Genomic DNA, 18,090 nt, shown 5'->3' with positions numbered 1-18,090 from the left:
AAACAAACAGAAAAACATCGTTTTTAACAAATATCAACTCCCATGGACGCTGCTGTTAGTTATCTTAGCGAGCCGCTAGATGGTAGTCGTGGAGTACGTCGCCAATTTTTATCGTCACTTTCCACTATTGTAGTAGTCACAGACACTCACCACAAGTATCACTCAATCAGCGTTGGGAGTCGAACTCGAGGTCGACGAATACTATAGGGATGCCCTACCAGAGGCGCTGACAGAAGTTAAATATTGTTATGCTCCATATATTGCATCTTTTCGCCATCTTTCGTAATCTGTGAGAACTAACACAAAGAGTCTTAACGAATCGTTACGGAATACATTCCGAGAGCCTTGACTTCTCGCCAACCTGTTCGAGTGCACCATCTGTCCCACTATAATGGATTATATAAAAAAAAGAGATGTTGTGTACAAGTAAGGAGATGCATACAAGAATGAGAAATAAAGCCGTTCCGAGGCCTTGGGATTGTTCCCTCTCCGATATAAATACGAGAGAATTGGCAAACAAGAACAGCGAGAAGGGCAGTAACTGCCGATAAAGTTGCAAGAATTGAGAGACAATAAGAGTTAAAAAGACTGGAGAAAGGAAGACGATCCGCCATCACAACAGACGTCTAGTTTCCAAGCTACAGGAGTCGCGCTCACGCCGAAGCTGTCCGGAGCGTTGTTTACAAAACACCGGCAAAAAACCTGCACTTCGCTTTAATTGCTACGATGGCGTCGATCAAGCACTCGTTACTGGTAAGTAAGGTGTAATTCACTTTATATAGACTACCAGATGGTGAAAACAGATCAGAGCTGTCTTACAGTTTTACTTACTCAGTCTCACAGTCACAGTCTCTTTCAACTTACTCGTAGTTCCGTTAAGAAAGACACATTTTGTTCTGTTCGTAAAATGTAATAATTCATTACTTCACACGTAAAAATTTGACAGTAGAACTGTTTCCGCTTTCTATAACACTTATATATATATATATATATATATATATATATATATATATATATATATGAGTAGCTTAATATCAAAGACGGACATCTGACTTCAATCGAAATTTAGATAGCTGTGGTTTTTTATACAAATTTTCATGCTGTTGCCAGTTATAGTGAAACCATATGCAAACTCTAACATTATATTTATAAAATAAATTGCCTTAAATATTACAAAGAACACTGTGAATTAAAAAATTGCCTCTAGATCAAAACTATGGAGAAGACAGATGTCCGTCTTTGATATTAAGCTACTCATATATATAACGACACCGTATCAACGGCGAGATTGTTTGCGTCGGTAAAAGCGGTGATAATGTGATGAGACCCAGTCTGGCCATGGGATTAGAGCCTTACAGTTTTAGAAATACTCCGAACAACCGAGAAATGAACTCAACCGAGATTCGAATTCACGTCCTAGCGCAGTCAAGGATCAGATTTCAGCTTGCTAACCCTGGGCTACAGTGTTGAGTAACTTGTAATCAGACCATACCACCACCACCACCACCACCATCATCATCATCATCATCATCATCATCATCATCATCCCACTTCACGAATTTAGACTTGTGGTCTGCTTCTTCTTCTATTGCATTGTCTAATTTTAAAAGAAGCCTTTTCATATTAAGTCGTGAAATATGCTGTAGCATAGTTTCTTTAAATTTACCTATTATAATTGAAATTGAAGTGATCTTGGCGTATGTGCGATTCAACACACGTTTACACTTATTTATTTATTTACTTATTTATTTATTTATTCATTATTTATTTATTTATCTATTTATTTATTTATACATGCATTAATTTAATTTATTTTATTTATGAATATATTTAATTATTTAAATGCAGAGGCACTTTTTTTCCTCTTCCCGATACATTCACCAATGAAGAACCAAAATACTACTTCAGCTGTTACTTGAGTGTTTAGCCATGCTTCTTTCACAGGCATTTCCTTCCACCTTCCAGTTCGAAACCCAGTAAGGAGCCTTTGTATTCCAGAGCGAATTTGTGGAATATCCGCAGGAGTTAGTTCAACTCTGGCATATTTCATGAAAACATAAAACCTTGGCGTAGCATAATCAACTATGCCTTTCACGAGGGTTCGGCCTTTACTTGCCAAAGAACCAACAGCTTTCGACACTAGACTTAAAAACATTCACCTATATGAAATAGTAATAACAAAAGCGGAAGAAAACGACAAAAGAAAAATACACAAATAAGAAAACCACAATGAAGTCACGGCATGTCTATATCAAAGCATCGGGTTTCTGCCTTCCCAGTATCTCTCCGAACCTGTTATTTTTGCAGTGTTGCGTACCATATCTCAAGGTTCACACAGGTTACATATTGGTTTGTTTAATACACCAATTCAATGCAGATGTTTTCCCAAGTATTCATGGCCTCTACAGTTTAGATTTGAGGACAACCTTCATTTAGCCCAAATGCATTCTATAAACTGGTTGCTCTGGCTATTTACTTACTTACAAATGGCTTTTAAGGAGCCCGGAGGTTCATTGCCGCCCTCACATAAGCTCGCCATCGGTCCCTATCCTGTGCAAGATTAATCCAATCTCTATCATCATATCCCACCTCCCTCAAATCCATTTTAATATTATCCTCCCATCTACGTCTCGGCCTCCCCAAAGGTCTTTTTCCAGCCGGTCTCCAAACTAACACTCTATATGCATTTCTAGATTCGCCCATACGTGCTACATGCCGTGCCCATCTCAAACGTCTGGATTTAATGTTCCTAATTATGTCAGATGAAGAATACAATGCGTGCAGTTCTGCGTTGTGTAACTTTCTCTATTCATATTATTTTATAGCTCTCGTTGGATAGTTGTTGTTTGCATTCTTTTCATTGCTAAGTGCAAAGATGGTTTCCCGACGTTTCGAGGTTTGGTTCTACTTTTATCTTCAGGCGAGCAAAAAGAGGAAGAGACGAGAATGATTTCTTATTCGTTGTGGTCGTTACAGATGACAATCTATCTGTTCTCGTCAGAATTAGAAATAATATAAGAAAATCATCATCATCATCATCATCATCATCATCATCGACTTAATGGGTTCGGCCACCTGCCACTCCCGACTTCATAATTCTTAAATTTTTGTTCACAAGTTGAAATATAAGTTAATTTAAGGTATGATTGCATTCCGCGATCGGCCATGTTCTTATTGTTTCTTGTTTAATGAACCAGTATTACTATAGGCACACGTTTCAATATAAAATTATGCAATCACTCAGCCATCATTATTTCTACAGCGTGCGGTTTAAGAATCAGAATTATTTGTTAGGGTGACGTTAAAGCCATCAGATCTTCTCTCCACTTCACTATAAATCAAATTACTAGTTTAACCCGACATCGAATGACTTTAAGGCATCATTCACAACGGTAACTGTTTTAATTGGTTTATTTTACGGCGCTTTATCAACTGCGATGGTTATCTATCAGAGTGAAATGAAGGTAAAAATACCAGCGAAATGAGTCCAGGGCCCAGAGTCTAAAGTTACGCAGCATTTTTCTTAGTGAGTTAAGAGAAAATTCTGGAAAAAAAAAAAAAAACTCAACTAGGTTAATTGTCTCAACCAGAATTTGAACCCGAGCCCACACGTTTCACGGTCAGACATGCGAACTGTTACTCCACAGCGGTGGACTGAAAGATAACTTAAATTTATATATAACATTGATACGAGAACTAGAAATTCCATTAAATCTGACCATTCACAATAATTAAGTACCGGTACATGTAGATGTAACCGTAACTATGTAAAATTAGAAGCTTGTTAGTTACAAGATTTTAAGTTTCACTTTACAACAAAGAGAATATCAACCAATCATAAGACAAGAATGATGTGGGAATGGAAGATCGTAAATATAGAAACAATCGAAGTCATCATATTTTCCGGATGTTCTCAAACCTTAAAGGTACCTACGAGCAAACGAACAGTACTGCAAAACCTGAATATAATATCAAAACATTGTAACATAGAATATAGATAATACATTATCGATTCTATGAATTGACAACACAACTAGACCTGTGTATTCTTTACGTATTATACATTAATCTCTCTGATTATTTAAATACGTATTTTACAACAGATCTACGTTTAAGTTTGGAGTGCGAATTGAGCCTATTTCCAATCTGTAAAGTTTATGTTTGCATCAGTGCGAATAATTCAATCATAAAACAGGAATGGCATGATGATGTTACATCGACAATCGATTCGAAGACCAGGAAAAACCTATCATCATATTTTTTGCGTGTTCTGCGCTCTGAAGATGTTCATGGAACCGAGCAGATCTACAAAACATCAAGATGTCGACATTAGTGCCATAAGTAAGTGACAATATTTAAAAACACATTGCTCCGTAACAATACAAAATCGACTTTATACACAATTTACTCCATCATCAAAAACGTCATGAAAGAACCAATAGAGTTTATTCCCTACGCACTACGTATGTCTGCCAACTTGTTTTCCTTTTGTTTCTCAAAGATCATTACCATACTACAAACGAACATCTCTACAATATACTAAACTTCAGTCTAATCAAAATATTTGCCTGAGGAATTAACAATTAAAATATAAATACATAATTTTCAAGATAAAATTACCGTTGTTCAATATTTATCATTCAACACTCTGTGAGGGCTGTGGTAGAAATTGACACATTGCAACCAGTGTTTTATTTATTAACAGTTTACTTACTTACAAATGGCTTTTAAGGAACCCGGAGGTTCATTGCCTCCCTCACATAAGCCCGCCATCGGTCCCTATCCTGTGGAAGATTAATCCAGTCTCTATCATCATATCCCACCTCCCTCAAATCCATTTTAATATTATCCTCCCATCTACGTCTCGGCACCCCTAAAGGTCTTTTTCCCTCCGGTCTCCCAACTAACACTCTATACGCATTTCTGGATTCGCCCATACGTGCTACATGCCCTGCCCATCTCAAACGTCTGGATTTAATGTTCCTAATTATGTCAGGTGAAGAATACAATGCGTGCAGTTCTGCGTTGTGTAACTCTCTCCATTCTCCTGTAACTTCATCCCTCTTAGCCCCAAATATTTTCCTAAGAACCTTATTCTCAAACACCCTTAATCTCTGTTCCTCTCTCAAAATGAGAGTCCAAGTTTCACAACCATACAAAACAACCGGTAATATAACTGTTTTATAAATTCTAACTTTCAGATTTTTTGACAGCACACTAGATGACAAAAGCTTCTCAACCGAATAATAACAGGCATTTCCCATATTTATTCTGCGTTTAATTTCTTCCCGACTGTCATTTATATTTGTTACTGTTGCTCCAAGATATTTGAATTTTTCCACCTCTTCGCAGGATACATATCCAATTTTTATGTTTCCATTTCGTACAATATTCTGATCACGAGACATAATCATATACTTTGTCTTTTCGGGATTTACTTCCATACCTATCGTTTTACTTGCTTCAAGTAAGAGTTTATTTCTTAAATTTCACTAAAGAGCTAAGAAGACAGCTAATATTGAGTGTCGGATGCTGGATTTTGTTTCTAGCTGACAGTGCTTCGTTTCTACAAATATAAGTTGCTGTAATCTACCCATGGGCATGTCTTGATGTCATGTGTCTAGTTTAAAAGTTGAGACGTTTATTCTTCTCTGAATATGCAGAAAATTTCACTCACTTAATCAATTTCACTACTACTACTAATCACACATAAAAATCAGTTGATGTAAAAACAGGCTTACCTATAACTTGCCAAAACTTGAAAGCATCACTTCGATTTCACTGGTAGTTAGTAGTGTAAGTAGTAATGACAATAGTATTTATTAAACGACACTGCTGAGATTATTTAGCCTCGAAATTAAAAGTGGGTGATAAACGTCCGACAAATTTTGTGTGGCCCTCTACCAGTGATAGGTCATATGCATGAAGTCTACGACACGGGACAGACAGATTTAAGGCTAGTTCACAATAAACCGGGAACGGAAATGACAAAGAAAACGAGAAAGAAAACGGAAATATTGTTAAAATAAAATGTATTCAAATGTGAACATTCACAATTTACTATTAATTTATTAATTAATTCACATTTAAATACATTTATTTTGACAATATTTCCGTTCTCGTTCTCGTCGTTTCTGTTCCCGGTTTACTGTGGACCAGCCTTTACTCTCTTCCCGGAAGAATAGGCTACATGGTAAGAATTTTATTGTTCTCGGCCGAATTTAAGCCCTGAAACCTCAAATCCAATAGCCACATAATAACCACAATACAATTCAGGAATATCTACACTGATAGGAAAATTGATACAAGGCACAATGAACTTACTAATAGACTACTTAGCCTATACTTTGTGTAGCAGAACAAAGAAAATCTCACTTATAGTGAGTATGTAATAATGATATATTCAGAGAACATATTTTATTTCGTTTTGTTATTTAAGTATTAGTATTTTTGGGTAAAATGGAATGGGTAATATCGTTGTTAAACCTGCCACTATTTCGGTAGGTATTTCAAGAATTAAGTTGCGAATTAATTCTATTATGTTATGTGTGATATAAAACTTCTTGTCAATTTTCTTTCGCTTACACATATCAGCATCGTCAAAATATAAACATAGCATGGTTTCTACATTGTATACAAGAAGATTTGTACAACAGCTAGTGAATATTTTTGCGTACGCAGTAAAGCCTCTCTTAGTATCCACATTAGACGTAGGGAACCACTCTGCCTGAAAACAATTAACACCAAATTCACTGCAGTCCTGTACTAGTCCCATAAAAAACCTCTTCGCATCAAAATAATATAGTCTCCGTTGTATAACATACTGCTACTGCAATCGAATATAGAAATCGACCTTTTTTCGACAGTCATAGAGATAATAATGGTAAGCGTATACATAGTACACAATATCCATAGAGAAAATACAAGAATAATGGAGTTATCAAGCGATTGACAAATTATCCGAAACTAAAGTCACAAACAAGTTTTTTAACAATAATGAATAACATTTTGGTGCATATTTTGTACTTTTGCAATAGAGGAGGTGTATTTCACAGTTATTGACATATTCAGTGTAACGATCCAAATTTCGCGTTATCTTGCGAGTCCGTTTTTCTTAAAAATAATTTTTTAGGTATCTAGAAGGATGAATGCACGGTAACAAAGACATTAAGATTAGAAAGTTTCACCCGTATCGCTATTACCAAAAATAAGGTCCCTTAGTACTTTTAGTTGGTTATTTTACGATGCTTTATCAACGGCTATGGTTATCTAGCGTCTGAGTGAGATGAAGGTAATAATGCTAGCGAGGTGAGTCCAGGGTCCAGCGCCGAAATTTACCTACAATTGCTCTTAAAATAATAATAATAATAATAATAATAATAATAATAATAATAATAATAATAATAAAATAATCCATGGCGCTACAGCCTTCAAAGGCCCCAGACCGATCAGCCGGCTTATGGCCTCATGCTCACATGCCGAAGCAGAGGTGGACGATCATCCAACCAGAATGAAGGTATCGTGTGGTTAGCACGTTGTTCCCTCCAGCCGTTATAGCTGGTTTTCGTAACCGGATTTCGCTATCTATCGTAGCTCTCAAAGTGTATCACGATGCTGGGTGGGCACCGGTCCCATACACTAGCCGAAATTTCATGAGAAAATTTCTTTCCCCATGAAGACTCGAACCAGCGCGCACTCCGTAACGCGAGTCCTAGACAGGATGCTTTAGGCCATGACGCTGGACATTTGCTCTTGACGGGTTGAGGAAAAGTCCAGGAGAAAACCTGAACTAGGTTACTTGTTCTTACCAGAATTTGAACTCGGGTCAGCTAGTTTCACGGTCAGTTGTGCTAACCGTTACTTCAGAGTGGTGGATTCTCCTAATTATTAGTTCCAATTAAATTTACTTGTAGAAGTATTACTCAATGCTTGTGAAGATGTGTGTTCCGAGTTTCTTAAGAATACAATGTGATGAATCATCTTCACTGCTATAAGAACATGATACGTCGGGTGTGTCGGTATTCACAAGTCAAGAGACTAAATTACACCGGCACAGAGCAATTACGCTTCTGATTACAAGCATTGTGAGGCTGGAGCAAGCCGGCGCGGTAATATGCGGAAATAACCAACTGCCGGTACCTTAAAAACATGCGTCGAAAGTTGTCACGTTCCTCTACGGCAGCGGTGACCAAAGCAGCTATCGTGATTACATTGTGTAATCACAGACATTCAAACAGGTAAGGGAGATTGCTGTACAATTTCCCCTGTCTCATTCGCGTATTGCAGCAAGCAATGGTGGTATCATGTTGCTCTCTAAACCCTCTGTCTCTGTAAGCATGAAGAGAAGGTTTGTACAGAATGGGAAGACGAATTTTTTTGTTGTTCTGTCAGAGAAAATTTAATATTATGTTTGCTTTGCTCAACGGTTCAATTAGAAGTACACATAGCCTACAGAAGCAACATCAAAACACATTACAATAATTGTTACATCGATTATAGAGGCGTAATAGGTATAAGAAAACAAATAGTATAGTAATTTATCAGTAAGTGTTATTCTATTTTACGTGCATAAATATTGTTATTCTTTTAAATCTATTGCCTTAAAGTGAAATCTGTGAGAACTGAATTATAAATTAAATCATTGATTTGCAAACGGATGTAAATTTCAAAACAACGTGCAGGAACTTAGATTTAAAGGAGCTGAGATATTTAAAATAATGTGTAAAACAAAGTATTCCTTCCTTAAAACTTCTACAGCTAAGATATTAGCGTCTTTTCTTATACTTATGTATGTGAACAGTTCTTTTCACAAGTTACACTTACCAGACACAAAAAAGAGCTTCGCCTTATGGACGAAAATCTTAAAATATAGTTGGGAATCGCCGTGTCAACATTCAGCCAGACGTTGTTTATTTTCAGAAAGATGTACAGAAAATAACTGAGGGAAAAGGGTTTTGTGTTGTTTAACTTATCTTACAAATGAGGTCTGCTTGTTTTCTTATTAAATTATTAATGCTTTAATACGAAACTATTTGCTTCTTTGCAACAAAGCTATTGAGATAATGAATATTGATTATGAAAAAAACACATCCTACCTAGATATACATAGATAGACTGACCAGATCAGCATTTGCACGAACCACCACTGGTTGTAGTTTTCATCCCAACTACCTCTCCCCCATCTCCTTGCTTCATACCCTGTGTCTCGCGTGTAATCTGTTCGAGTTTTGGTCGCCGCTGCTCTACGGCGATAGTTCTAAGATTATATCGAACAATCGGCATCGTTACATGGTAGAGCCTATACAATTTAAAATAATAATAAACCTGGATTCACTTATACAAGGTACAGTTTATGTTAATGCGTGCAATTATTTTTGCATAAATTATGCAGATTTTTGTAATTCATAATCACCTAGAAAATTACTTTGTTATAGAAAATATATATTTCAAAGCCATTAAGATATTCAGTGATATTAGTGGTTTGTAACAAGGCCGAACTGTGTAGGGCATATAAAGAAGATTGCTATAAAGGAAAACTGTCCAAGGAGAGCAACATTTTCATTGTGGACACTAGTCTGAGAAACAAGAAGTGTAAATTTAAAAGGTGACAGGGATTCACAGTGTCCCCGTAATTGCGTGAAACGTTTGAATTAACGAGTGGGTGTATTTGTGGTATTTAGATTTTTAAGAAATTTGTTCTAATTTAAAGAACTGTGCGTTTTATTGAGAGTGAAATGAAAATAATGAAATAATGTGCTGTGTTCTTAATTGTTATTTTCTTTTATTTCTTTGGTGAATATACATGGTGGAAGTGAAATAACCCTCCACATTTTCAGAGCAAATAGCTCATGTTGTATGTAACAAAATGTGGAATACCATATTTCTGAAATGTTCATAGTTTTCTCAGAATTTTTTTTTTTCAAATGTTAGCACCCTCTTATTCAGTAACTATTGTGAGTAGAATCGTGACTTTTGTCCATATCGATAAAAGAATCATTCATCCCTCCGGCGGATTTCAATAGCGTGAATGGTTTTTGTGTATATTTAATTTAAAAACTATTCATTTCAAACCAATGAACGTTGCGAACAGATTGCAACGTCGTAGCGACAGAGGGAGGCTCGTGTACAGAGGCAGATCTGAGTTCGTTGATCTCTTATATATTTATTACTGGAAAAAAAATTACTGTGTTAGCGGTGATGTTGCCAGACTGCTGAAACTTGCAACTTAATTTTATAAATAACCGTGCATTTAATTATAAAACGTAAAATAAGCTTTTTTTTTCCTTTAAGTGTACCCTATCGCCCCTTTCACTTCCACCCCCTTATGCCAAATTCTATCTGCACAAGAATTTACAATGGAATTACTGTGTTTCATCTCAGTTGGTTTGTTGGGAAATCGTTACTATGTGTCTATAATAAAATTAAATGAGAAATATAATTCATGTAGGAAAATAATTCCAACCCTCTAGCAAACACCATATCAAAGCAAGAATCAGATTGTAACTTAGGCTAACACGTTGCCGCTTGGGAGCAAGTGACGTCAGATGTTGAAAATTTCGTTAATAATTCGTTTATTAATTTTACACTTGAATATAAGCGTTTAACGTTAAAATACCAACCCCGCGTGACATTTCCTAAAATATTATTTGTAACAATAATTCAAAAGTGATTGTGAATACATATTTACTACTTCGTCCACATAAAAGTAAAGATTTTAGAGAAAGCAGGGTCTTTTATATTAATGTTTCATTAATGTTTTCCCAATTGGTAGAATGATGTTGGTTTATGAAAAAGAAAATTCATACCGGTAATAAACTTTGAGCACTACAAATTTTCCATAGCCTACATGCACAATATGGCAGAGAGCATAATAATTATGTTGATACTGAGCAGTCTTTTACAGAATGTCTACTTTTACTTTATTACTATACGACCAGAATTACATTAATTTTATAATTAATAATTCAAGGCCTATTGTAATATAATCTATACTAATAATAAATCTGTAGCCAAAATTTTTCTGGTAATTTTCGATTTTCCAAAAATAATTGGTGTTAACATGTATAATTAACCATCCTGAAATCGAAAATCGCTTTTTTGAAATTTTTGTTTGTATGTCTGTCTGTCTGTCTGGATGTTTGTTACCTTTTCACGCGATAATGGCTGAACGGATTTCGATGAAAATTGGAATATAAATTAAGTTCGTTGTAACTTAGATTGTAGGCTATATGGCATTCAAAATACGTTATTTAAAAGGGGGGGTTATAAGGGGGCCTGAATTAAATAAATCGAAATATCTCCCTTATTATTGATTTTTTTGAAAACTTTACATAACAAAAGTTTCTTTAAAAATAATTGATAAGTTTTTTTCTTTGAAAAATTTTGATAGGACTGATATTTAATGAGATAAATGAGTTTTAAAATTAAAATAACTGCCATCTAAGGCAGTGTATTGAAATAAAAAACAAATGACTTCGTCTAAAAGGGGCCTTGGACAGCAACAATCGAAAGCTATAAAACATAGCCTACAGAGAATGTTTCTGTGTTTGTATGAAGTAATATCGGAAGCTAAATTAACCGATTTGTATAATTAATTATTATTTCATCATTGGAAAGTGTAGTTTCTCTGGATGGACATAATGCTATAATATTATTACAGTAACTTGTGAGTGAATTGAGCACAGGTAAGATTAAAATAGCTTCTTATGCACAGAAAACTTGATAGGTTATTCTGTATATTCATTTCCTGTATTTCTTAAAATAATGTTTATGAACATATTCATTTTTATCTCAGAGAATTAACGAACAACGAGAGTGTATTGATTTAGTATGCAGTAATAGTACGTTAGCTTAGCAATCCATTATTGTATAATTCAAATTTTAACTATGCTCAATTGAATCGTGTTAAAATACGTAAAATATATAAGCAATAAATGCAATGCAAAAAAATTGAGTAATGAGCCAAGCAGATTATGTTGCGCTGTTGTAAAAGCTGTTCCTGCTGAGATTCAAGAGCTCCCACAACAAATTAAAAACTTTCTAATTCGAGTACATCCGTTATCAACACACTTTTTACATAATATAATGTAATATAATATAATATAATATAAACATAATAATAAATCTGTAGCCAAAATTTTTCTGTTAATTTTCGCTTTTCCAAAAATAATTGGTAATAACAATTAAGAAACATGTTAAAGGAATTGTCATTGCACCAAATGAGTGGTCTCTGGATCAAAATGATCGCATTTTAATATTTTAAATAGAATTTAGATTAAGTAACATATTAAACGATTTATCCTTCTATCAAACACGAATGTTCCCTGGATCAAATATCCTATTTTAATTATGTAATTACTTTATATTTATTTCTAACGGGTGCAGCGGAGCGCACGGGTACGGCTAGTATAATATAATATAATATAATATAATATAATATAATATAATATAATATAATATAATATAATATAATATAATATAATATAATATAATATAATATAATATAATATAATATAATATGTTCTTTAGTCAACTGTTCGAAGGCGGGTCTGAACCTCACAAATGATATATACCAACAAGGCACTACTTATGAGGCAACTAGGCCAGGAGATAATGGGGTAGGGTGGCCAGTTCCATTCCCTCTCCATTGCATACATCGCCAACTAGCTACATATTACACTAATCAGACTTCAGATGCATATAAACAATTGTTTTTCCTTTGACTCGTATCATCAAGTGAGATGTACTGTCTGAAATAGGTGTAATATCAGCCAGAAAGACAATCAGAGGATAATATAATATAATATAATATAATATAATATAATATAATATAATATAATATAATATAATATAACACATAATGCAATAGAAAATAACACAAAATAATAAATATATAATACTGGAATAAAGAGTCTTATATTTAAAAGGATATCATCTTTGCAAAGAAAAATATATGTAGAAGGAAAAATAAGGCACCAGATTTGTAGTTCCTTTTTCAATCAGTCATTTAACGAAGCCTTATCAACTGCAAGGTTTTCTAGTATCGGTGGAAATGGTGAGAGCGAGTTGGTATTGCGCAAGATAAATACGATGAATCGCCATGGGACTTCTGACATCTACTTACAGTTGGGCTAGCATGTCTGACTGTGAAACTAGAAGGCCTGGTTTCAAATTCTGGTTTGGACAAGTTACAAATAAGTCCCAATTATAATTTTTAATGCTCTATCGTCCTTCAGATTCTTCGTTATTATTATCACCAACTTTACGGAACATCCTGTGCATGTTTTTACATGTTTGTGACACTCATATAACCCTAACCTGAGAACTGCCACGCCTCCCCGTAGTTATAAGATGAAATGTGGGAAAGAAACTTTTGAGCCGAAGATGTATAAAAACGTGAATCGAGATAGAAATTAAATTGGCCGATAGAAAAACGAGAAGTCAATGCTCGACCGACCTCCAAGGTCGACATGAAGGACGTTGTGCGGATATGCTCCACTACACGACGGTTCGTTCACCCAAGCTCCATCCCTGCATCCCTGTCACTCCAGGGACAGCGCGAAGGTTTCAGATTTGCACAAGATAAAAACTTCATAGTGCAGATTTCCTTGAATTGTTCCCGTAATCGTTTGTGGCTTAAAAGAAGATCTGTGTTCGCCACAATAGATTTTGGACCAATATGGGCTGTCGCGCGTTGGATTATTTAATGCATAAGAAGCCACAAGGCTAAAAATACAAGTACTAATTTCAACATTGCAGTGTGAAAGTGAAATTTGGACTATTCAGAAACAAGACGTATTGTTGATAGACCAAATACTTACTTACTTGCTTGCTTACTTACTGTACTTAACTTACTTATGACTTTTTAAGGAACCCGGAGGTTCATTGCCGCCCCCACATAAACCTGCCATCGCTCTATCCTGAGCAACATTAATCCAGTCTCTACAATCATATCCCACCTCCTCCAAACCCATTTTAATATTATCCTCCCATCTATGTCTCGGCCTCCCCAAAGGTCTTTTTCACTCCGACTCCCAACTAACACTCTACATACATTTCTGGATTCGCCCATACTTGCTACATGCTCTGCCCATCTCAAACGTCTGGATTTAATGTTCCTAATTATGTAAAGTGAAGAATACAATACGTGCAGTTCTGCGTTGTGTAACTTTCGTCATTCTCCTGTAACTCCATACCTCTTAGCCCCAAATATTTTCCTAAGTACTTTATTCTCAAATACCCTTAACCTCTGTTTCTCTTTCAAAGTGAGAGTCCAAGTTTCACAACCATAAAGAACAACTGGTAATATAACTGTTTTATAAATTCTAAATTATTGAAGATTTTTTGAGAGCAGACTCAATGACAAAAGCTTCTCAACCCAATAATAATAGCCATTTCTCATATTTATTCTGCGTTTAATTTATTACCGAGTGCCATTTATACGTGTTACTGTTATTCCAAGATATTTGAATTTTTCCACGTCTTCAAAAGATAAATTTCCAAGTTTTATACTTCCATTTCGTACAAATTCTGGTCACGACACACAATCATATACTTTTTTCTTTTCAGGATTTACTTCCGTACCTATCTCTTTACTTGCTTCAAGTGAAGTTCCCGTGTTTTCCATAATAGTTTGTGAATTTCCTCCTAACATATTCATGTCATCCACATAGACAAGCAGCTGATGTAACCCGTTCAATTCCAAACTCTCTCTGTTATCCTGACTTTCCTAATGGCATATTCTAGACTTCTAGAGCATACGTCCGCATTCTGTGACTCGCGAGCCAGCCGGGCCCCTGGAAAATGAAACAAGTGAAAGGGGAGTAGTAGAAGCTATACCCCAACCCACAACGGACTTTCAGTTCGTTGCGTGCAGTGTAGGTACATAACGTAACTACTGTAATATCACTGATGGCATGGCTTTATAGTCTCATGTCATTAATAAGACCATTGAAAATCCCACGGAAACGTGAGTTTCGGCCAAAATATCGATCCTTGTAAAAAATATATCAATTATTGTTACAATAATGCTAAAACTTATCATTTATTTCCCTATAATATCACAATTAAACATTGATAATAATATAACTTTCATCCATTCCATAATTCATCAAGAGGCACTATGAAGAAAACAAGAAATATGAACAATGTTATGGAGCTGGTTGTTGACACCATGAACCAAATAAAATCAAAGTCATTAAATATCGACAGTTTCGAAAACTACTATAGGATGTGGGGGATATGTGGCTTAGCCTTGGAGAAATCCTTCGTTGGTTTTTAGACAAGCGGAAAATAACTTCTGCTTTTATGAAGGAAAAGATAGTAATTATTGTTTTTTAAGTAGCGGTAATTGTCGCCTATTTTTGAAATACATTACGTTGCCCTAAGATTTCAATATGGTAATAAAATAATAATTACTGTTATAGGACAAAGAAATTTCCGAGTTGGAGAACGAAAATTGGCTGCTAGATTTGATATTCCTTTCCGAAATTTGAGAACACTGCAACAAATTAAATTGATAGCTTCAAGATATAAAAAAGATAGTTAATATGTACGACAGCATCAATTCTTTCCTTTTAGTTACTACAGATTTATGGAATCAAAATTTATTAGAAAAGAAGATATTTAATTATTCTTGCTTACACTCATTTGCAATACTGTATTAATATGACATATCAAATTGCAATATTACATTAACCTCTTGAACGAACTACAAATAAATGTTCATAACAAAAGATTCGTTCAATTCAGGACATTGAAACGTTTTTACAAATGTATAGAAATCGTTTTGGCTTAGAAATAATGACGGTAAGACCTGAATTACAACAGAAAGATGTATATCTCTTAAAATTGACATGTTTTTTAAAACACAGTATAAATATTCGGAAGGTGTTAATATTTTCAAATTGTTGAACAAATTAACATACGCTAATCTGACGTCTTACGCAGCCAAACTCACAGTCATGCATGGTTCCACATTATATTACATGTGAAGTACTTTTTACAAAAATGAACATTGTAAAATCAAAAAGAAGAACTCATATTACAGGTGAGCATTTCATTTGCCAGTTAAAATGAGTCACATGAAATTTCACTCCTGACTAATCAGTTACTCAAATGCCATTTTTCTTTGCATTATTGTTCCGGTTTTATTCTGTTGTACTTTATTAGTCATTGTTCTACGAAATTTGTGAAAAGTGACGAAAAATATAAATGAAAACATATCAATAATAATCACGGTGATCTGCGTTATACTTCTAAGATTACAGTCCGGCATTGCACATTAAATACTGTGATAAGGGGAAGCGTACTCATCCCCTTTCACCCCTTCCATTTGAGTGCAGAGCTTGTTGTGTTCTGCTGGTGTATTTAGGAAGGTACATTTTGCCGTTGTATGTTCTAGAGTAAAGTTAAAAAGTAAAGATGATAGCACAGTCTAGTACATACAGTCTCGAAGCTTGACTAGATGAGGGTACTAGAAACAATAGACTGTACCGATCTGTGATGAGGCGATAGTAGCGAGCCTAGTGGTTAACAACTATCTATGGATGCATATTCCCTACGTATTGAGCTTCGTGACTGTATATAATAGACTGTGGTGATAGTGCATCTCCTTGGGTTAGCCCGCAGTGAATTGGAAAAGCATCGGACAGAAACTGACCAATACGGACTCTGCTGTACGTTTCACTGAGACACATTTTAATTAATGTAACTAGTTTTTTGGGAATACCAAATTCAATATACAGTAGACGTAATCTTCCTAAGAAGAAGAGTTGCGTATAATTTCCTACATTAGAAGAAAACTGACTGAATTATAGAGCAACTCCAAATTGTAATTAATTAAAAAAAAAAAAAACATGCAGGAAAAATTGAAAACATCTTATAAGGCTAAATAAATTATATAGAGAGTTTCTACAAATTTGGCTTTTGCCTGCAGGAAAAAAGAAGATTGCAAAAGTATCTTAAACGTTTTAGAAGACAATTTTTTAATACCAAAAGATACTAATCAAATGTGAATATGATGATTATGATGCATTCCCCATCGCAATCACTATTATCAAGCTTCGTTAGTCACCCATGCACCTTCATCTAATGATAGATACTGTCCAGAGACGATGAGGTCATGTGCTTTTAAGTGTGCACCAAGACAAACTTGTACCGGCTCACACATTAGCAAGTTGTCTCGAGATGCTTATACACACGCACTTAACTCCGGCAGCCATTCATCATTCCGGCACGAGAAATTTACAGCTCGATGTTTCCACATTAAACCCCGTGGTGCCAGGCTCTCCTCACTGCAGACTTTTCGTTTAAGTTCACGCAACTTCATCGACTGGAAACAAAATCTTCCTGAGTAACGACCTCCTGTATCCCACCACAAGAAACAAAGCATCTTGCCAGCTCGGAGAACACATTATGTTTGTACGCAAGAAATAGGGTTCGAGTCCTGTGTAGGGCATAACCGTTATGAATGCGATATAAAGTTTGCTTCGTGCTAGAAATGAGTCCACCCCGTATTATCAGAGTCCTCCCTTTACGTAATAGCTTACAATCAAACATTCTCATGGGGACGGATAAAAAAGTTAATTTCTTTCTTTCACTATATTAATAATGTCAAAATAAGTGTTTATACAAAATTTGGGGACTCGAGCCAATTACTAGGGTCCTAAGAAAAAATAAATGAAATGAGTCCACCGCGTGTTATCAGAGTCCTCCCTTTACGTAATAGCTTAGAATCAAACATTCTCATGGGGACGTATAAAAAAGTTAATTTTTTTCTTTCACTATATTAATAATGTCAAAACAAGTCTTTATACAAAATTTGGGGACTCGAGACAATTACTACGGTCGTAAGAAAAAATAAATTCGTTTACAGAAAAAAACACAATTTGATTGCTTACTTACTTACTGGCTTTTAAGGAACCCGGAGGTTCATTGCCGCCCTCACATAAGCCCGCCATTGGTCCCTATCCTGAGCAAGATTAATCCAGTCCCTATCATTATATCCAACCTTCCTGAAATCCATTTTAATATTATCTTCCCATCTACGTCTCGGTCTCCCCAAAGGTCTTATTCCCTTCGGCCTCCCAA

General features: G+C 35.2%; 1 protein-coding gene across 1 annotated transcript in view; it reads left to right on the top strand.

The window, feature by feature from the left end:
- The first annotated feature begins 382 nt into the window (after positions 1-382).
- LOC138713523 (protein starmaker-like) overlaps positions 383-18,090 on the top strand; it is a 30,925-nt gene continuing 13,217 nt past the window's right edge. The window contains exon 1 of the mRNA XM_069845694.1: positions 383-753. Coding sequence (XP_069701795.1) covers positions 727-753 — 27 coding nt within the window. The 5' untranslated portion in view covers positions 383-726. The remainder of the gene's footprint in view (positions 754-18,090) is intronic.

The sequence above is a fragment of the Periplaneta americana genome, chromosome 14 (genome assembly GCF_040183065.1).
Source record: "Periplaneta americana isolate PAMFEO1 chromosome 14, P.americana_PAMFEO1_priV1, whole genome shotgun sequence".
In the NCBI taxonomy this organism is placed as follows: domain Eukaryota; kingdom Metazoa; phylum Arthropoda; class Insecta; order Blattodea; family Blattidae; genus Periplaneta; species Periplaneta americana.
The sequence above is the reverse complement of the archived record's forward strand: the minus strand, read 5'-3'. Positions and strand labels throughout refer to the sequence as shown.